General features: G+C 50.7%; 1 protein-coding gene across 1 annotated transcript in view; it reads left to right on the plus strand.

The window, feature by feature from the left end:
* The window catches only part of ITGA9 (integrin subunit alpha 9), a 242,502-nt gene that overhangs the window by 103,142 nt on the left and 118,166 nt on the right, over window positions 1-21,194 (plus strand). The window contains exon 16 of the mRNA XM_036431802.2: window positions 20,100-20,249. Coding sequence (XP_036287695.1) covers window positions 20,100-20,249 — 150 coding nt within the window. The remainder of the gene's footprint in view (window positions 1-20,099; window positions 20,250-21,194) is intronic.

A 21,194-nucleotide genomic window follows, 5' to 3' on the forward strand; every position in this document is an offset into this window, starting at 1 on the left:
TGCATACAGCAGTGGGAAGAAGCAGACATGGCCCTGGCTCTCCCCAAGTTCCACTAATGCAGCGAATCAGTGTCCCCTTCCGGCTGTGACCGCGCCATGAAGAAACGTGTTGCTATTAACGTGTAGCTGGATGTTTACATGTGACATCTTCTCGTCCGCTTCCACTGGGCCCCAGGAGGTTGCAGATCTTTCCACAGCCTTGGTCGAGATGCTCAGCTACCTATAAAGACTGAAAGAGAAAGGCTCCGCTCACTGACCTTGGGGTACAGAGGGATTGCCATCCGAGAGGCCCAGGCACTGACACTGGCGAGAGGAGGCTGTGGGAAGGCTGGTGGGCGGTGCTTTCTCCCCTGAGACCTCGGAGAAGAGATGTCTCCCTTCAGGCCGAGGGAAGTGAGGGGGCCCGCAGAGAGCTTGCCCTGGGGTTCTCCAGAGTCCCCGGCACACAGGAGTGTGTCGGACATGCAGCTTCAAGAGGAGTTTGTGGAGCCCCAATTTCTAGTTTGAAGAACAGGGTGCCTGGGGGTGCCCCCCCAAAGAAATGAAGTCTGCAGGAAGAGGGGCCGATGTTACATAACAGATATTAATTGTGGCGTGTAATGAGCGTATCGTTCCCAAATGTGGGGTTGGCAGTGGCTTGTTCACAGAGCTGGGAGTCAGCTGGCTGCTGGCCACGGCTGGGGTCACGGTGGCAGCTCGGCTCTGTTCTGCGTGAATCGCGTCCTCCAGCGGGCCTGCCTGGGGGATCTTCTCGGGACGGAAGAGGTGTGGGAAAGCAGGATCTGGCCCATCGGTGCAGTCACTGCCACAGCAGACACGGGTCTGAGTTCCATCTGCAGCAGTCACTGGTCCTGTGACCTTCAGTGACGTCTCTTACACTTTGTGCCTGAGTGTCTTGATCTGTAAAATGGGCCTAAGAAAATCGATCTCAGTGGGCAGGGAGGGTTAAATAACAGCGAGAATGTGCCATCGTGAGGGGATAAATAGCTCTGCCTATGGCACAAGTAGAGAAGAAAGAGAGACTGTTAAAAGATGAGGAGTTCAGAGGGAGGGAGGGAGGGAGGGGAATTCCAGGCTGAAGAAATAGCACGTACAAAGGCATGGAGATGAGATAGCGCCCAGGCTCTGGGAATGGGGAGGTGAGAGGGTGTGCGGGAAGGTGGGCTGAAGTCTCTCTCTGCTCTAGGGGTGTGGTGCCAGGGAGTTTTAATCTTATTCTGCTGGCAATGGGGAGCACGGGAGATTCTGTAGGAAAGGAGTGATTTCTTTCATTCAGCAAGCATTTCTTTGGCACCTGTCATGAGCAACACATTCTTTTAGGTGCGGGGGGGATATAGCAGTCATGAACCAGTCTAGTGGGCGGGTGTGGTAGATTCTCAAGCTGGGACTTCAAGACCCTCCACAGCGTGGTCTCGCTGTGTGCCGCCGTGCTGGCCTCCCTCCGTGGTTCCTGTGCTGCACTCACGTCCACGGGGACTCCTCCCCGTGTCCTCTCCGTGCCCTGTGCTTGGGCGTTCTCCCCTCAGACCAGGGCAGGAATGGACTCCACATGGCAGGGTCGGTGGTAGGGAGCAGCCAGGCTGAGTAGGACACCTGGGCTGGGTGTAGGGATCCTGAACCAGCTCACAGCTGGGCTCTGAAGGGTCCCGAGTCCATAGGTTGGACACTGTTATCTTCATCTCAAGAGGCTCCCCTAACCTCCGTAAGTCGCTGTGATCAGCTACTCCTCAGTGTCCACTCTGAAGTGGTCTGTGGACCAGTCTAACCCCTCCATAGAGCTCCATGGAGAGAAACACTGTCGTCCTTCCTCTTCTGCCTCCAACGTCCTCCCATCGACAGCACACCGTGTCCTGGAACTGCCCAGGCAGTGACAGACCCCTCCTCATCACAGACCCATCTGCACAGACCTCCCCATCCTCTTCCCACGGAGCCCACAATTATTGGAGGAGACGCGCAGGATGCGGCACAGTACAGATGCTAGTTCGTAAGTGACATCGGAAGCTGAAATTGTCCGCAGACACCACTCATGTGGCTGTGGAAGGGTGGCCTTAGGGTGGCTTATCCGGACCCGTGATGGGGCGCAGGGACCCCTCTCCTTCCCGTCACGGCCCTCTACGGTGTACCAGCGACGCTGTGAGATTCCAGCTCCCTTCCCCGCAGAGTTCCTAGCCTTGTTGGAGGCAGAGGGGATGGTGGTTCCTTTCTTTCTGCCGTGACTCCGTCTTCCCTCGGAGGCCTCCGTTTTCTCTCCGTGGCATTGTTGCTGAGCAGAGCAGTGGTTTTTTTTTTGTTTTTTTTTTGTTATTAATCCTCACCCAAGGATATTTTTCCCATTGATTTTTAGAGAGAGTAGAAGGGGTAAGAAGGAAGGGAAAAGGAAAGAAACATTGAGCTGACCAGTTTTGCTCAGTGGGTAGAGTGTCGACTCAAGGGTCGCGGGTTCGATTCCTGTCAAGGGTATGTACCTGGGTTGCAGGCACATCCCCAGTAGGGGGTGTGCAGGAGGCAGCTGATTGATGTTTCTCTCTCATTGATGTTTCTAACTCTCTATCCCTCTCCCTTCCTCTCTGTAAAAGAATCAATAAAATATATAAAAGAAAAGAAAAGAAACATAGATGTGAGAGAGGCACACCACATACCGAGGATAGAACCTGCAACCCAGGCACATGCCTTTGCCTGAGCATCAAACCAGAGACATTCTAACCACTAGCCAAACTGGCCAGGGTGAGCAGAACAGCTTTGAACCAGGCCTTCCCTGCCCCGTGGGGGTCCAGGGTGGAAGGGCGGGTGCAGTGTGAACGGAAACTGAACAGCCCTGTGGAAAAGAAAACTCCCTCAGCCCGCAGGATCGCAGGGCAGGGCGTGAGCCCCGGAAGAGCAGAGGTCCCCTTGTCAGCCCGTCAGCTGTTACTACCAGAAAGCAGCAAAGGGAAGGGGCGACGAGCTGTCAACATCGGAATCCACTTTTTAGCACGCCCTGAGCCTGAGCCACCTTGGTGACGCCCTGCAGCGGGGAATCCTGTGGGAGCCTCCCACAGACCCGCAGCTCCTCCCACGGAGGACTTTTCCCAAGGACGCCAGGTAGATGCTGATCCTGTCCAGACCCCGAGGCTTCTGCTCACCATCATGAGCAATGCGAGGCTTCCCTCTGACAGGAAGCAGGCGTGAGCCCTGTCCGCACAGGCTGGAGCGAGAGTCTCACCACATATCGGGGCTTGCATGTCTTCCTTCAAGTCAAAATTGATGGCTTTATTTTTCTAAAAACAAAACAAAACAAAACAAAACAAAAAAAACAAACAAAAAACAAACAAACAAGATATTGTGTATTCTTTTTTTAAAAAAAGAAATAATACAACTTTGTTCTTTTATCCCATTGATTTATTCAGCTAATATTAATTGTGGATTTCATAGGAACTTTTTGAAAAACAACAAAGACAACCATTTAGCACCAGTAAGAAACAGATGGTCTAGGAAATATAAAAACAAGCAAAAAATTATTCTCATTTGTGAATAAGGAAACATAAAACAATGAAATATCATTTTCACCCATAATATTGGCACACAAAAAAACACCCCTAAAGATGAACCATTTTAAATGTTGGTGAAAATAGGGAAAAGTTCTTTGCATTTAGCAGTGATGGTAGTGGCACTTCCCTTCCCATCAGATGTCTTCATTCATGTCCTTGGACTTGCCTCCCCTGTTTTATATCTTCTCTACGGGATTATTTGCACACATGTTCAAAGCAGGGGTTTTTACTACAGTGTTGTTTATGATGGTAGAAATTTGAAACCACCCAAATGTTCACAAGTAGGGAGACTGTTAGAAGAGCTGTGATGGAGGAATATTACGGAATCTAACATGCACCCCTAAGAAGAGTGAGGTGGTCCTCTTTGTACTGACATAGAAAGCGCTCAGAGAGCCTACTTTACAGTCGAGGGGAAGAGAAAGGAAGAGAGCAGTGTGGTGGATGCTGTGGCACAGCCCGCAGCTCAGGCCTTCTCCAGAAATGAGGGATCTCTTCCTCCAGGTGAGGCTTCCGCTGTCACCTCGCACTGTGCATCACCTTCAGTTGACCTTGTCCAAGATCACGCTTTTAAAGGCCATTCCATCTTCTGAACTCTTGAATGATAATAATAATTAATATTTAATATTTAATGATTATCTTTTATTATTTCTTGAATAGTTAACAGATTTGGCTAAGCCTTCATTGAGACCACATCACAGCTCAACTTCTCCAGCTCCCAGTCTGCTTCTGTCCCTTCTCTACAAGGGCTGGTCCCAAGGGCACTCCCCAGTTATCCTCAGACTTGCCATCCCAAAGGTGGCTTCCCCAGACCCAGCCTGCGACAGTCAAGTCGCAGAACCGTAGACTTAGTAGGTACCATTTACATTGAAACAACCCTCAGAATGCTACCTAGAGGCATACTTTGGAGACACTGTGCGTTCAGTTGCAGACCACTACGATCCAGTGAGGCTCCATACAACAAAGCATGCCTGTATTTCTTTGTAGATGTACATGTATAAGATACATACTCAAGGCCTGGAAGGCTGGTGATAGTGACCCGGGATGGGGAGGGAAATGAGAAGGGCAAGGAAAATAGCTGATCGTATAGAACAAGAATCTATTCTTTGAATAGAACCCTTGAGTAATTACTACACACGTGTGCTCATACACATCCTCCGAGTGTTAATGGGAACGTGTGAAGGAAGCCCAGCATTTGAAGATTGTCTTACAGGGTAAATCCGAGTTCCTTCAAGGATTATACACTTTGGGAGTTTTAATCTAGGATTCTCACCTCCTACCTCTATTGTTTTCCCTAATATTTTATTCTAAAAGGTTTCAAACAATTAGAAAAATGTAAAAGTTTTCACAGAGAATGCCCATATATGGTTGACCCTTCAGCAACACAGGTTGGAAATGTGTGGATCCTCTTACATGCGGAGTTTCTTCAATAATAACATTTTTTTCCCAAATACTGTAACTGTATTTTCTCTTATGATCTCACTGCCTTTTCCCCCCACAGCTGTCTGGGGTGGAGGGATCAGCACCCCAAACTCCCATGTTGTTCAAGGGTCAGCTGCACTCATCACTTTGATTCTCCAATTAACCTCTCACCACATTCGCTTTATCATCCATCCATCATCTTGGGGGTAAAAATACAGTTCAAAGTTAGTTCCTGGCTCTCTTGAAAACGCTATCTTCTTTCATTAGATGAAGAATTTTTGTATGAAGATTGAGATTCTTTTTTTTTATTTGCATTCTTTCATTTATGCTTATTAAACCAGGCATGCTTTTCTCGTTTTCTCTATCTTGGCCATTTCCAAGTGAGGTCAGTTACAGAGTCGATGGATTCAAGCTGTCATGGTAAATAACGCTTCTCTTTTAGCAGCGGCCGTTTAAACTGGTATGTTCGGAGACCTTGCTTGACGTGGGGTGTTCAGTGTGCATTACCTCATGTAAGCAAAGCCAACGCTCTGTCACGGTTCCACCGTGACGGTCATTTTGCCGAGGAGGAAACAGAGGCCTCGAGGGTACAAAATACGTGCAGTCCACACAGCCATTTCTCCTGGCAGAGCCGGGATGAAGGTTCATTTTGCTTCAAAGGCTGTCATTTCAGCCCTTCTCTGGGGTTCTCCTGTGAGGGTGAAACACCTGTACCCATCTTAGGGTTTCTCTGTGGGTCACCCACTTCCCATGGTGCTGTGTCTCACTGCGATGCGATCCTCTGGACTCAGTCAAAGGCGCTAAAGCCCTCTCCAACTTGACCCAGCCTTTCAGTGCCCTCACCCCTGCGCGGGGAATCATATATTCCAGGCACTCGGTATCTCTGAGGATCTGGGCCTCGTTAAGTGGGGTTTGTGTTGCTCAGTATTTCCCTCACCGGGTGCCAAGCTCCAGTTATGCGATCATCGTGGAAAGTGATGTGTGATGTTGCCTGAACATTAAGGCATTAACTGGAGTTTTTCTAAGCTTTCTTCTTGGAAACGCCGGCGATGCTCTTACCTGACAAGGGAGCACGTGGCAGGAGATTGTGCCCCACCAGATGCGTGGAGATGGCTCTCCTTCACCCAGGGTGCCAGACACCCTGAGGCGCATGTCCCCGCACTTGTCTCCTCCGCCAGGGGAGGAAACGGAGGCTGGGAGAGGCTGTATTCCTTATCCAAGGTAACACAGGTTGAAGGGTTCAAACCTGGGGTTTCCGATCACCACCCCACACTGCCATTATTCGGTCTTGTTGCGATGGGGCGGGGCAACAAGGGGGCTCAGTGCTGGATAGAAGGATCGGGAACATACCCGATTTGAAGTGTGTCTGAGCCACATCCTAACTGCTTTGGTTTCCCTAGGTTTGGGCTGGAACTGAAAAGCAGGCCACCTGTTTTGTTAGGAAATGGACAGAGGATTCAGATGGGCAAGCGTTTCCATCAGAAAGGAAACCGCCCTGGCCAGTGCTTCTCAGTGGTTAGAGCATCCACCCTCGTGTCCAAGGATCACGGATTCAATTCCCAGGCAAGAGCGTGCACACGGGTTGGGTCGCAGGTTCAATCCCTGGCCCCGCTTGGGGCGGGAACAGGAGGCAACCAATTGATGTGTCTCCCTCACATCGATGTCTGTCTGTCTGTCTGTTTCTCTCTCTCTCTCTCTCTCTCTCTCTCTCTCTCTCTCTCTTTCTCTTTCTCTCTCTCCTTCTCCCCACCTCCTACCTTTCTCTCCCTACCCCCTTCAACTCGATGGAAAAATACCCTTCGGTGAGGATTAGTGAAAGAAAGGAAGGAAGGAAGGAAGGAAGGAAGGAAGGAAGGAAGGAAGGAAGGAAGGAAGGAAGGAAACTGGTTGGTTTTAAGAAAGTATTACCGTTCTTCCCTGGCTCCCTCTCCCAGATCACGCCCCACCTGCTGCACTTCTTTCCGAAGCATCTGGAGTCACAGACGTCGCTGAGATTTCAGGGAGAAGGTGGCGGCTGGGTGTAGGTAACAGTGAGGCTTAGAGGATGCTAAGTCAACGCTGAGGAGTTGCAGCTGCCATTTAGTCCCGAGATCCTTCTAGTTTTCTACATTTCCTGCGGCTTGTGGCTAAACTCGGTTTCCCTCATCCGGGGAATCCCAGAAGCGGATTTATGGAAAGCGAGGCCTTAGCTCTTGGTGTATTTCGAAAGGAACTCATGAAGCTGTGTCCATTCCTACCCTGTGTACCTGGCGGGAGCAAAAAATGGGCTCCTTGTGAGAATCAACAGCACGAGTGAGACTTTTAGGGAAAACCTTGTTTATAGAAGCAAATGTTTGGCCAGCGCCTCTCCACACTGAGGGCTTTGTGTGGCTCTGGGGAGCCGCAGCTCTGCAGCTCCCCGCTCCCCACTGTCTCCCCTCTCCTCTACTCACCGTGGAGCAGCCGCCTGGCACATGTAGCTTTTGGCAGATGTGCTCGGTAGAGCCCAGGGTTTCTGGCCCCACCCCTTTAAACCATGGAAAGAGAGTTCTCTGCAGAACATCGAGGGCAGTCGGGCAGAGATCTCGATGCTTGGGGAGGTCTCCCGGACCTGCCTGCAACAACGCCGAGGCCGATCGGCAGGGCGTGAGAAAGCTGGTCTTCCTCCAGTTCACTCACTGAGTCGGCTCCCTGACAGTCTTTTTCTGGGCTGGGCTTTCAGGGCCCTGTGAGATAGAAGCGAACGCTCCTCCCTGAGGTTATTGTCTGATAGGAGTGTAGACAGGAAGCATGTATTAGCTAAACAGTAGGCATTGACTGTTCTAGGTGCCACGGGGGGACCAGAGTGAAATGCATGCTGAGTGCTGGGGGAAAAGCATTGGAGGCAGAGGGAACAGCAGAGGTGGCAGCCTGGAGGCAGGAATGGGTGTTCAGAGGGGTCCAAGGGGCCAGCATGGCTGGAGTGGGGGGGACGAGGGAGAGGGTGGGAGGCGGTGACGGTGGCGATGTCTACACAGCCCGTTGCCGAGGGGCCTGGTGGCCACGCCCAATGAGTGGGCTCAGGTAGATGAGCAGGGAGAGGCTGACAAGGGTTTTGAGCGGGTGGATCTACTTGTGTTTTCAGGACATTGCCTTGCTCTTTCGTGGAGAACGGGCAGGAGAGCAAGCAGGGAGCCAGAGAGGAGGCCCGTGTGGCAGATCAGGCATGACACCGCCGTGCTTCCCACGGAGCCGGGGTGAATTCCAGTCTGCCTCCACCACTTGGGTTCCGTGCCACGTGGGGCAGGCCCCCCGCATGTCTCTGGCGTTCACCCCCAATAACAAGGGGTACGTATTTTCTCATGTGGTTTCTGGAAGGAATACGCATGCATAGGGGCCCCTATAAACCTGGACCATATGCTTATCGGAGCTGTAACATGATTCATATGGGAAGGAGGCGGACCCCTGCAACGTGGGAAAAACCGCTCAGCTGCCCATCGCAGCGGCAGTTTATTGCGGGCGGAGGCTCAGAGGATGCTTTTGTGTCCTGACTGCCATCAGCGTCTCTCTAAGGGAGGGCGGCCGGTTACAGAGTCCGTGGACAAGGTTCCAAACTCCATGGCGTGGTCACTTGTACGTGGTCACTGACGGCGGTGATAACATGGAATGGTTGAGCCTTTTTTTTTTTTTTTTAAGTTTTATATCTCTGGTCACCAAATGTGGGTGACATATGAGTGTGCTAAAGTGTGTAGGGGTGATGTGCTTCGCATGTGAGATACCTGATGGGGGCCCCTTAAGCCTTCCCAGGGTCACACTCCCGCTGATGGAGGACCACATGCTTTTAGCACCCAATCAGCGCTGACAGACCATCGCTACCCCCTCGTCCAGCGGGATGCTATGTCCTTGCTTCCCCCTCGGTCCCCCAAGAACCTCGGTGTTCTTGGGGTAAAGTCGCAGAGTACTTATTTTGGCTTTGAACACAGCAAGTCTGTTTTTTCTTTTCTTTCTTTCTTTTTTTTTTTTTTTAATATTTTATTGATTTTTTTACAGAGAGGAAGAGAGAGGGATAGAGAGTTAGAAACATCAATGAGGGAGAATCATCGATCAGCTGCCTCCCGCACACCCCCTATTGGGGATGTGCCTGCAACCAAGGTACATGCCTTTGACCGGAATTGAACCTGGGACCTTTCAATCTGCAGGCCGATGCTCTATCCACTGAGCCAAACTGGTCTCGGCAGCAAGTCTGTTTTTTCACCACGAGCGTGGGCCATTTGGAATCCTTATGTTACAAGGAAATGTCCTGTTTCAAACGCAATGTCCTCTTATGGCCACGAGCAGATGCTGAGGTTTGCTGCCCTGTCATCCATGCGGGTCTCGGGGTTCCCAGAGAGACCCCCCCATTTAAAAAGGCTTGCTAGGAGGCACTCGGTGGTGGAAATGGTCCTCGCATGCCCTGCTCGGCACCGTGGCCACTGGCTGAGCACTCAAGACATGGCCCAAGAACTGAACTGAAAACCGCATTGTCCTTAATGCATTGAAATCTAGGCAGCCACGTGTGGCTAGTGGCGACTTTGCTGGTCATGTGGCTCTCGTGGCTCCTGCATTTGGGGACTCCTGTGGCACATGCTGGTTGTGGGACAGTTACAAGGATCACATTCACGTCTCAGTATTTCAGCACTGTCCGTGGGATGAGATTCAAGTGACGTTGAAGAGGGGTCGTTGAGAAGCATACAGCCCTGCCCTGACCTCCAACCCTTCCTGCTTGGTCTCTGCGTCCCCAGCTGTGGCTGCGAAGGATGGCCAGTCCCGGGAAGGACGTTGGTTTAATATTGTCCCCACCAGCATAGAAGCTTGAAAGTCAGTGGGTTGGGGGCACGTGCCCACTTCTTGGCCTGTGTGAGAGATACTGGGGGGGCTGATGACCACAGTGTGGGGACCATAACAGCAGCAAGGCCAACTGGACGCCCCTCCCCCTCTCCCCTGTGTTTCCACATCCTTAGGTACATGAGTGTTTTTAGGAGCCTTGGCATCTGAAGGGTGGATGGGTGAGCTAGCCATGCTCGCCTGGATCAGGAAACCCTTGGATTCATGGGCAGCCAATCAGGTAGCTCACCTGTCCAGAGAGGGAGCCCTTGCGGGTTGCTCTGGAGCAGATGGGAAAACAGCATTAGGACAAAAAATGGGCCAACATGGTTCTTTTCAATCTGCAGGTGAGGAAGGGAAGACTGGTGAGGGAGGACCGCCAAGTTTGATGGGTGTTCATTGTGAATGGCATCAATTAAGATATCAGCATTCAGCCTAAGGGTGATGGATTTATATTCTACACAGCAACAGACATGTGAAAGATAACAGATGGATGTTCTTTGGAAAACAACTCTGTTTTTTGTTTTTTTTGGTGGTGGGTTTTGGTTTCGTTGTTTCATGTTTTAGATTTAGAATGTAATTTTTTCAGGAAAGGAAGGGCTTACACACGTCTGGTGCCATCCATCCCAGGAGTGGGGTATGCAGAGCCCATGGAATCCAGCAGAGACAACATCATGGCCCAGAAACAGCCCGGTCCTGGGAGTGATGTCAGGGAGGTGGGGGGCGGGGGGGCCCGGTGGGCGTGGTTCTGCTGCTGCTGCTTTTGTCAAAACGCAGGCTTCCCAGGGCCCGGTTTTAATTTGGGGCTAGGCCTGCTTTCGCCATTGGTGGTCACTCCCAAGAGCTGTTTTCATTGCCGCTGGGGTGGCCAGGCGCGAGGCCGCCATGCAGGGCTCTCCGGTTGCAGGTAATTATCCGGATTGCAGCCCTGGCTCTTTCTATGCGTCACGTCTTTGTTCACACCCGCGGTTTGAGCAGATCTGCTTATAAACAGGTGGTTTGCGTGTGTGTGTGTGGGGGGTGTCTTTGGACTCTTTATGGCTGTATTTCCAGAATATGCTTTTAAAGATTGTGGCCAAATTTCCCTTGATGGGGGAGCCTGTGTCATTTATGTTTCCCTTTGCAGCCTGAGACATGTTATTAACTTCCCCGCTGAAAACGTTCAGATCAAAGAGGTCATAAATGCCAGCATGCACGCTGTTTCAGGAACCTACAAGGCAGCTCTTTCTATTAACAGAAAGGATTTGGGACCATGTCTTTGAAAGCAAACACCAAAAAGTGTTAACTATATTTGCTTTTTCGTGTGTGTGTGCCTGTGTGTGTGTGTGTGTGTGTGTGTGTGTGTGTTTAACTGATTATATGGAATACATGTAATGCAAATAGGCTGAGATTTAGTGGAAAATGGCTCAATCAGTGAAGATTTACAAAACAAGCAAGCAAAGCTTTTCCATCAACTCTGGCTCTCCTATGTCACAAATGTGGTACATGGACTCCAGAGAATTCACGAAGCTGTGTGAATTCCGTAGATGGGTTTGTCTTCAGAGCCCCAGATAGTCCATCGGTACTTACAAATCCTTCTATTATCATTTTTTAAAATTTTTATTGATTTCAGAGACAAAGGGAGAGGGCAAGAGAGATAGGAACATCAATGATGAGAGAAACTCATTGATCGGCTGCCTCCTGTACACCCCACACTGGGGATTGAGCCCGCAATCTGGGCATGTGCCCTGACCGGGAATCGAACCCTGACCTCCTGGTTCATAGGTCGATGCTCAGCCACTGGTTACAATAGCTTTGAAGTACCATTTGAAATCGGCAAGTGTGATATTTCTAGCTTTGCTCTTTCTCAAGATTGCTTTGGCTATTCAGGGTCTTTTGTGACTCCATAGAAATTTTAGGATTGTTTTTTCCATGTTCTAGAAAATGCTGTTGGAATTTTGATAGAGCTTAGCATTGAAGCTAATAGATGGATTTGGGTAGTATGGGCATTTTAACAATATTCATTCTTCCAACCCATGAATACAGAATATTTCCTTTTATGTCTTCTTCAATTTTTTCATCAATATCTTATAGATCTTTCACCTCCTAGGTTAAATTTATTTCTAAGTATTTTATTGGGTTTCTTTTAAATGCTGTTTTAAATGATATTATTTTCTTTATTTCTTTGTCAGATAGCTTTCAAATTCTTTAGAGTAAGGCAGCTTAATCTTCTGTTTACCCAAAGGAAGGTGATTTTTATCTTTCTTTAAATTGTTTCATTAAAATTCACAGTCATCTTAAATTCATACATGGTTTCCATTTAATGGCCAGGCGGGAAAGGAAGAGGGAGAAATGAGAAGGAGATATGATACACATTCTTTTTATTATCTCCTTGCAAAGATTCCAGAAATGTAATGATGGTTCAGAGCATTCTGCTGTGATTCCTGACAAGTTTAACAGTCTCTTGAGATCCTATCAGTCAGCTCTGAAATGATGCATATACAGAATTAATGTGTCAAAATCTGAGTTTCACCACCTGGGGGGAAATAATACTGATGGTGAGATTACACCAGATCACCTATAAAAAAACCCTGTGGCCCAGTCCTGAGAATTAATGACAGTTCCATGTTAGTTGAATTCAGATGCGATGGGTAGCAATGCTGGAGAGACCAAGATGAAAGGAGAGCCAATGTTCCAACCGTGTCCCGCCACTAAGAACCCGGTGTCTGTCTCCTTTTATTGGGTTAGGATCCCACAGTTCCCAGTAAACCCCAGAGCTCCAGCTATGCGGTATAATAAATGCAGTTTATTGTGTGGTCTAATAAGGTTTTTGTGGATAGGTATGGCATTGTTTCTTTTGAGCTCAGAGGTGTTTAAAATAGCCAGCGGCAAGAAGGAGGGAAGATTTGGAAGGAAACCCAGTAAAGAGGTGTGAGATGTATACACACTGAGAGGAAGTAATGGTAGAGCTAAGAAGTAATGCTTTAGGTAAATGTTCAGTAATATGCTTATATGTGTATTGTGCTCTGACTGTGGGGGTGGGGGTGGGTAGGTAAAATTGGTCTGTGCAATAAAGTCGCCCTTTCTTAAGAAGGATGATCTCAAATTCACCAAAGTCTTCCTTTTTGGATGACTGTCCATTTCGGTGCATGTACATCTCAGTAACTGAGTGTCTACTCCGTTCTGTGAACTGTGCTAAAGGCTGGCTTCTGCCCACAAAGAGTTCAGTCAGGTTTGGTGGTGGCCGTGGTGGTGAAATGTCAGCCAGTAAATGCCATGTGCTGCTTTAGCTATCATTTCAGAAGGGTCAGGAACAGTGGGGACAGGAGGAGTAAACTATACCTGGGGGAATCAAGGAAGGATGAGCTGCAAGAAGAAGAGATTCAACTATAAAGAATGCGTGTGTGTGTGTGTGTGTGTGTGTGTGTGTGTTGGGGGGGGGTGTGTGTCAAGTAAGATGAGGATGGAGAGAGGGAACCCATCGGATCTAATAGCAAAGCAGCTCTTGGTGACCTTGTCTAAACCAATGGGAACCAAGCGGCAGGCAGGAGAATGGAAGAGACCCAAGAGTTGAACACGTTTTGATGCAAGTCACTGGCATTCCAATGACCTTGTGTTATTACCGCTTTGAGGGGAGCTCCGTTCCTCGCGTGCTGAGCAGCAGATCATTCACAGCAATTGCACCGGTTCATTTTGTCCCCGAGCTGAGCCTCCAGGCCCACTGTGGGTTGAGTAACTTGCAAATCTTGTGGGGTTGGCATTTGGACTCCCTTCTTCACTTCGGTCACGGTTCAGGATTTTCACACACCACCAAGGTCAAGGGCAAGCGTCTCAGCTTTCTAGATATCCTCTCAGAGCTTGTGAAGCCACAGACCTGCCCCAGGAAGGTCAGGGTTCTCTCTGTAAAAGGAGTGAGCCCTCCATGGGGCCCCGCCAGCCCAGTCTCCCCACCCTCGCCCTCCTGAGGCCTCACACAGCGAAACAGATGCTTTCAGAGAGCCGTCGGCCACGAAGCAGCGTAGCCCGACCCCGGCCCGGAGTATCTATCCAGGCCCAGATTCTTAAAACCCCAGGGGCCCTGGGGTGATTCTGAGCCCAGGCCTTGAACCTGTCACACAATGTAATGGATGGTCTATTTTGAACTGCCGAGACCAGTGAGTTCATACAAGCGATGAGGACTGAAACAACATAATGATCCTTTTTGAAGTTTTTGAAGCGTATCTCGGAGCCTTTCAAAAACCGCAGGCTGGCCCGTCTCGTTGTATCATTTACCACGAAGACGCGTTCTTGACCGCTTTTGCACACGGGCCTCCCTGGCAGCGGAGAGAAACCTCGGGGGCAGAATGCTCCTGAGTGCGTCATGGTGAAACACACAGGATGACACGGAAACCAGGCATCTTCAAATCCGGCTGCCAAAACGTTAAAAAAGAAAACCCACACGTGTGACAGCAGGCCGTACCTGCTTTTTACGAATGCATTGAGTAACGAGATCTAGAATTCTGAAGCTCTGAGGAACATACACCGGATTTCAAGGACTCTGCCACTGCGGGACAATGTGAAAAGCTCTCAGATTTCTGCTGTTGATGGAGTCACAGGTATTTCTAATAGTTCCGTGCTTGCTGCCTAGTATAATACATTTATAATGAATGGAAATACTACATTTCAGCTAGATAGATGAAAGTAAAGAGGTACTGTTTTTTTTTTTTTTCTTTCTCTCTCTCCATCCAATTCCTTAGACCAGGTTCATGACCTCTGGTTTAAGATACAATTTTGATGGAAAGTAGGAAAAAACACACACACAAAAACACGGGAGAGTCTATCATTGATGCGACATGCGGTGACAGATCATCAACGCTTTGGATTTAGTAGCTCAAGTGGGTTTGTGGTAGCCCAAGTCCAGCCCATCCTCTCGGCGCCCCGTCCTTTGTCAGACTCGGGGCCTTGTGTGCTAGATGCAGAGGTGTTTCCTGAGTGGCTCTGAAAACGGAAGAAGTACCGAAACCGGTTTGGCTCAGTGGATAGAGCGTCGGCCTGCGGACGGAAGGGTCCCTGGTTCGATTCTGGTCAAGGGCACGTACCTTGGTTGCGGGCACATCCCCAGTAGGAGGTGTTCAGCAGGCAGCTGATTGATGTTTGTAACACTCTCTCTCTCCCTTCCTCTCTTTAAAAAAAATCAATAAAATGTTTTTGTTTTGTTTTTTAAAAAAAAGAAAGCAAGAAGTAAAAGTTTTGGCTTGAGGAGGCTGGGGCTGGTCTGTGTCTGTCGTCCGCCCCTGAGCCCGAAGACGTGTTCCTGGAGTGCTGGCTCTGTTCTTTCTGAAAACAAATAAAGGAAGGACAGAGTAAAACCTGGAGGTGAATGTAATGGAGAGCCATGGCCAACATGCTTCTCTGCGTGTAATCCTCACACGTCCCCAGTGCTGACGAGGAAATGCTTGTATGGTGGTCACACACGGGCTGTGGGTGGTCCCTGGCACTTTCCCTGGCTTTTATCACTCCTTTAAGGGTACTGCCACCAGCTAGGTCATGCCCAATGTTTGTTTAGGGGTGGGACCACTTTGAACCTCACCCAATGGTTGTTTAAGGGCCGGTCCCACTTCCAACCTCATCCAATGGTTGTAGAAGGGTGGGACATACTTACAACATCACTCAATAATTGTTGAGGGGCGGGACCCACTTTGAACCTCACCCACCCAATGGTTCTTGAGGGGCGGATCCCACTTCCAACCTCACCCAATAGTAGTTGAGGAGCCGGCCCCACAGCCAACCTCACCCAATGGTAGTTGAGGGGTGGGACCCACTGCCAACCTCACCCAATCGTAGTGGAGGGGCTGGACCAACTTGCAACCTCACCCAATGTTTGGTGAGGGGTGGGACCCACTTACAACCTCACCCAGTGGCGTTGGGCGGTTGGAACCACGAACCAGTCCTTGGGCTGATGCTCTTACCACTGAACACAATTGGCTAGAGCCCGTGTGTGACCACCATACAAGCAGTTCCTCGTCAGGACTGGGGACGTGTGAGGATTACATGCAGAGGAGCATGTTGGCCATGGCTCTCCATTACATTCACCTCCAGGTTTTACTCTGTCCTTCCTTTATTTGTTTTCAGGAAGAACAGAGCCAGCACCCTAGGAACACGTCTTCGGGCTCAAGGCAGATGACAGACACAGACCAGCCTCGGCCTCCTCAAGCCAAACTTTTTCTTCTTGCTTCTTTCTTTAAAAATGAAACTTTTTATTTTGGAATAATTCTAGATTTACCATACAATTGCATAGCGAGGTCAGGGTTCCTGAGCACAGGTCTGCATAGCTAGTGTCTCCTGTTGTTCACAGCTTCCATAACCCTGGCACCAACACAGCTAACAAGTGAAGGCTGGTGCCGTGCTTGAACCGGACTACAGACTTGTGTTTCCCTAGTCTTTCACTAATAGCCTTTTTCTGTTGGAGGATCTACCCAGAACCCGGCACTGCTTTTAGCCCCGTCTGTGCATTGTCTTCCAGTCGTCCTTGTTTTTAATGACCTTGACGAGCTTAGAGGGTGCTGTTGGTGGGGGGAGGGGGTACAGCATTTGGAAAGGTTCAAGACTGGAGCTAATGAGAGGACCCAGTCTTCTCATGGCCTCGTGCTGCCCAGCACAATTCTATCCAACAGCTAGAGCTGTAATGTTGAACCCGTTGTCTGAACACATGGCCCCACTTGCCTGAGTGATGTAGGCTGCAAGTAAACAAAGTTATATCAGGTGCATGCAATGGAGTAGGATGGGAACCCTTGAGAATCCTGTAAACATCTTGACCAAGTCCTTTCTTTGCCTCGTGGCATCTGCTACAAAAGAAAGCCTCGGCTTGTGGGCTCGGGTGCTGTCTCTCAGGAAGCAGCATCCCCCCGAGACCCAGCTTTCAATCTCTTATCTGTCTTTTCCAAGACTTTCAGCCGCCCCCCCTCAGGGCCACCCTGAGTGGTGCGTGGCTGCACCGTGCTGGTCCTGTGTTTTGAAGGAAGCCTTTTGGATTCTCTGATGTTTTCCTCCTAATAGACTGGGGTTTAGGGAAGAGCACCACAGGTGTGGAGCATGCTCCTTGCACAGAGTCAGGGCACGTGATCCCAACACGATTTATCCGTGGGTCCCTGATGATGTTGGTCTTTTCTCCAGGATCCTGGGGTGTCTGCCAGGGTCTGCACTGTACACAAGCTGTTATTTCCTTCCCGCAGTCTGAGCACTGGGAGAGAGACATAAAGTGCCTCCTTGGAGGGGTAGGAAAGCAGGGGGGGGGTGCTTTGGGATAACACAATTGCCCCAGTCCTTGAGGGTAGATTGGGCATGAGCAGTGAGGAGGAGACAGGAGTGGTCAAAAGGGCTGGGCCTAACTGTGGGGGTTGTTCAGAGAGGTCTGTATTTCTGTAATTAATTTGTTCCCTGCCTTGGTGACTTACTTCCAACCTCACCCAATGGTTGTTTAGGGGTGGGATACACTTTGAACCTCACCCAATGGTAGTTGAGATGTGGGACCGACTTACAACTTCACACAATGGTTCATGAGAGGCGGGACCCACATCCAAACACACCCAATGATTGTTGAGGGGTGGGACCCACTTCCAACCTCAACCAATGGGGTTTGAGGGTAGGACCTTCTTCCACCCTCACCCAATGGTTGTTGAGAGGCGAGACCCACTTCCATCCTCACCCAACAGTAGTTGAGGGAGGGGACCAACTTCCAGCCTCACCCCACGGTTGTTAAGAGGCGGGACCCACATCCAAACACATCCAATGATTGTTCAGGGCGGGACCCGCTTGCAACATCGCCTAATGTTTGTTGACTGATGGGACCCACTTCCAACCTCATCCAATGGTAGTTGAGGGGCGTGACCAATTTATTACTAGGTATCCTGCATCTGCTCCCCACAATCAGAATCGGGAGGTGGGGCTTTCTGCCAGAGATTTCCTGGTGGAGCTGTGGCCAGAGGGAGTGGAGCAGAGTGGGGAACGCCAATGGTAGCCTCGTCCCCAGGCCTGCCCATCTCTCTATGTCCATGCTATAGCCAGAGGGATCGTTCTAGAACACAGCCTCCTCCCGCTTTCTTCCTGGCCTCTCTGCCTCCGGTCCCAGCCCTGTCACTCCAGGAAACCAGAGAGGTTTCTCCATAGCCCAGCCTCCAGCATCACCTGAGCCCCCTCCAGGCTCTCTCTCCATTTTAGGATGAATTCACCCCAACAGGTGACTCCAGCCTCTATGTCCCCTGAGACTGGTCTCTGCTTCAGCTTCCTCTCCCCTCCTGCCCACAAGCCCAACTTTCCCCACTTTGGGGACCCTGGACACCCCAGGCCACTTCTACCCTGTAAGGCCCTCCTATGCCCTCCCGTGTGCTCCCTAATAGCCTCCTGTGATATAGCCAGGCCCGGGACACCTCCCCAAGGAAGCCTGCAACCCTCCATCCGGGGGTCCCTCATTTGTGTCCCCAAAGACCCCCCCACCCCCCACCCTTGTGCATGTGGCGCTGGATTATCACCGCGCACCTGTTTCTCCTGAAAGCCCTCCCTCGAGCCCTGCCCTCTGCACCCCACAAACTTCCCATGGAGCATGTGCGAAGTTCCCTGAGCAACCTCAGCTGCCGCAGACCCCGCCACCAGCTGCGTGTTCTCGGGCGGGCCCTTCCGTTTGCAAACCAGGAGCTCCCGTGGCCTCTGCCTGCGGAAGAAGTGTGTGTTCGCTCGTAGAGGCTCAGTCGGTAGTGGTGATTTTTTCCCCCCCTAGTAGTAAAATCTCAGCAATCACAGTCTGTGCCAGAACCCCAAGCTCCTTCTCTCCCCTCGGGAGTTCCCCCGCTTCATTGCAGTGCCGAGCCCGGGGAAGCTGCCCTCCCCGAAACCGGGAGGAAACCGCGAGCTGTGGGCGCCGCTTTGCCCTGGGAGCCGGGCGGGGGGCTGTCCTCCGGGGCGTGGGCTTGTTCCTCATTGCTGCCCCCACTTCGCCTCCGCCCAGGGCCCTGTGCGGTTTGGATCCCTCCTGCCCAGAGCTACCGGGACGTGTAACAGGAAGCTGTTTTTCAGACGCTTAGTTAACACAGGTTCGTGAGATCAGAGCCAGAGACAGCCTCCCAGCCCCGGAGGTCAGAGCTCATTCCAGAGGAGCCAGGCCCTGCCTGGGGTCTCCCTCTGTGGCTGGCGTGGCAGCGCGTTTAGGAACAGCCCTCACCTCAGGCTGTTTCTGAGTTGCTATTTATTTGTGTTCCATGCCTGTGTGCGAGACATTCCCCAAGCAAACCCCCTTCCGCAGGCCCTGATGGAAACAGGTAACTTTTAAGGTTTGATGTTAGAAACTAGAGCGGTTAGATCATTTTAAAATAATATTCTTGGTTTTGTTGCTAATCCTCACCCGAGGATATTTTTTCCATTGATTTTGCTTTTGAGAGTGGAAGGGTAGGGAGGGGCACAGAGAGAAACATGGATGTGAGAGAGACACATGGATTGCTTGCCTCCGGCACACACCCCAACCAAGGTGGGGGTCGAACCTGCCACCCAGGTACATACCCTTGCCCGGGAATCAAATCTGCAACCTTTTGGTAGGTGGTTGGCCCTTTAACCACTGAGCCACACCAGCTAGGGCAAGTTGTTTAGCTTTAGCTTTTAAGAATCAGTCCGGCCGAAACCAGTTTGGCTCAGACCTGCTCTGCTCCACCTGGACGCCTGCCTCCCACAGAGCATCCTGGCCCAGAAAGTAGGACTCCCTACCCTTTCCTCCTCCGCGGACTCTAACGTGGGGGAGCCTGGGGGCCCCCGGTCCCTGGGAGACAAGGACACCTTGTACAGAAAAGCCGGGAACTCCAGGGTTGAGCAGATGTGATTCACAACCCCTGTTAGCCTCGGGCCCTGGGCCCGCAGCCCTGCGCCTTTCTTTCACGGAGGAGGATGAGGTCCAGCGCACAGGGTTCAGGCGTGTCGCTCATCTCTCTGGAACAAACCGTGGCTCGAGAGCCACTTGCGGCTCTTTGGCCCCTTGAGTGTGGGTGAGCGCTGCAGGGCGCGGGCAGATGCTCCCCGCTCATCCCGCCAGCTCCAGGGCTGTTTAGGAGATGAGTAAGGTAATGCCTTGCATATGCTAACGGGACGGTGACAGAGCGCCATGCGAGGTAGCTGGAGGAGCCCCCGCTCCTTAGCAGCGTGACCCTGGACAGGACCTGAATTGTCCCGGGCCACAGTGACCTCATCAAAAATGCCAAGACAGTGAAATCCCTCCTCCCAGTGGCGGGGAGGGTCCCAAGGGGCAGGCCACGTGGATGGTCTTTGTAACCCGTGAAACGCTCCGCACATGCCTGCTGGCCGTGCCGCTCACGCGCGCTGTGTTTGCCGTTGCAGCGGAGGGTGCAGGACGTCATCAGCCCCATCGTGTTCGAGGCCGCCTACAGCCTGGGGCAGCACGTGACCGGAGAGGGGGAGCGGGAGCTGCCGGCGCTGACCCCCGTGCTCCGCTGGAAGAAGGGACAGAAGATCGCCCAGAAGAACCAGGTCAGAACCTTAAAGCCCAAACTGGGGCCCCAGGGGGCAGGTCTCTGTGGCAGGAGTCACCCATGCACCCAGCGAGGCTGCAGCGGCGGCCAGGCCAGCAGGCGCAGAGAGGATGGGGCTGGAAACAGGGAAAGGCTGAGAGTGAAGGTCGGTATGTGGATGGAAATAGCAGCAACCAGGTATCTTCTTCTCTAAAGAACGGAATAAACTGCCCAGCCTGAGTGCTCAGTTGGTTGAGCGTCATCCCATGACTGAAAGGTTTCCGGTTCAATTCCCAGTCAGGGCCAGGGCACATACCAGGGTTGTGGGTTTGATTCCCGGTTGGGGAGTGTACGGAAGACAAATGATCAATCTTACCTCCCTTCCTCCCCCCATTCCCGCTGTCCTCTCTCTCTTTCTTCCTTCCTCTTTCTAAGCATGTCCTTGGGTGAGGATTTAATTTTAAAAAAATAAAAGAACTGAATGAACTGCTGGTGAGGTAGTGTGGTTTCCCCAGAGGATAAGCCTTATTTCTGGCATTTCTCCAAATGCATAAGCTGGCTTCCGCTCCTACCACCCACCCAAACACTCCCACAGAGTCTCCAATCAGCCCTGTTACCTGTTCTTAAATATGAATGAACAACCAAAGAAACCTGAGATATGAGGGAGAAGGGGGATGTTATATGAAAGAAATAAACCTGCAAAATAGCTGATTAGAAGGAAATAAACTATTTATGGAATAGAAGAGATTATACAAAATTTAAAACCAACCTAATCGCTATGTAATATCCATAAAGAGATTTAAGAATATATTCTATCCATTATAAAATGGTTGAAATTCTACTTTTTCTTAAAAGGAAGAGCCAGAGAACAAGGAAAGGTTTCTCGAAAATGAATAATTTGGTTGCAGAGCCGAAAATGTAGTAGAAGGATTAGAAGACAATGGTTATAGGATGGAGAGTAAAT

This window comes from Pipistrellus kuhlii, unplaced genomic scaffold, assembly GCF_014108245.1.
Source record: "Pipistrellus kuhlii isolate mPipKuh1 unplaced genomic scaffold, mPipKuh1.p scaffold_m20_p_11, whole genome shotgun sequence".
Taxonomy (NCBI): Eukaryota; Metazoa; Chordata; class Mammalia; order Chiroptera; family Vespertilionidae; genus Pipistrellus; species Pipistrellus kuhlii.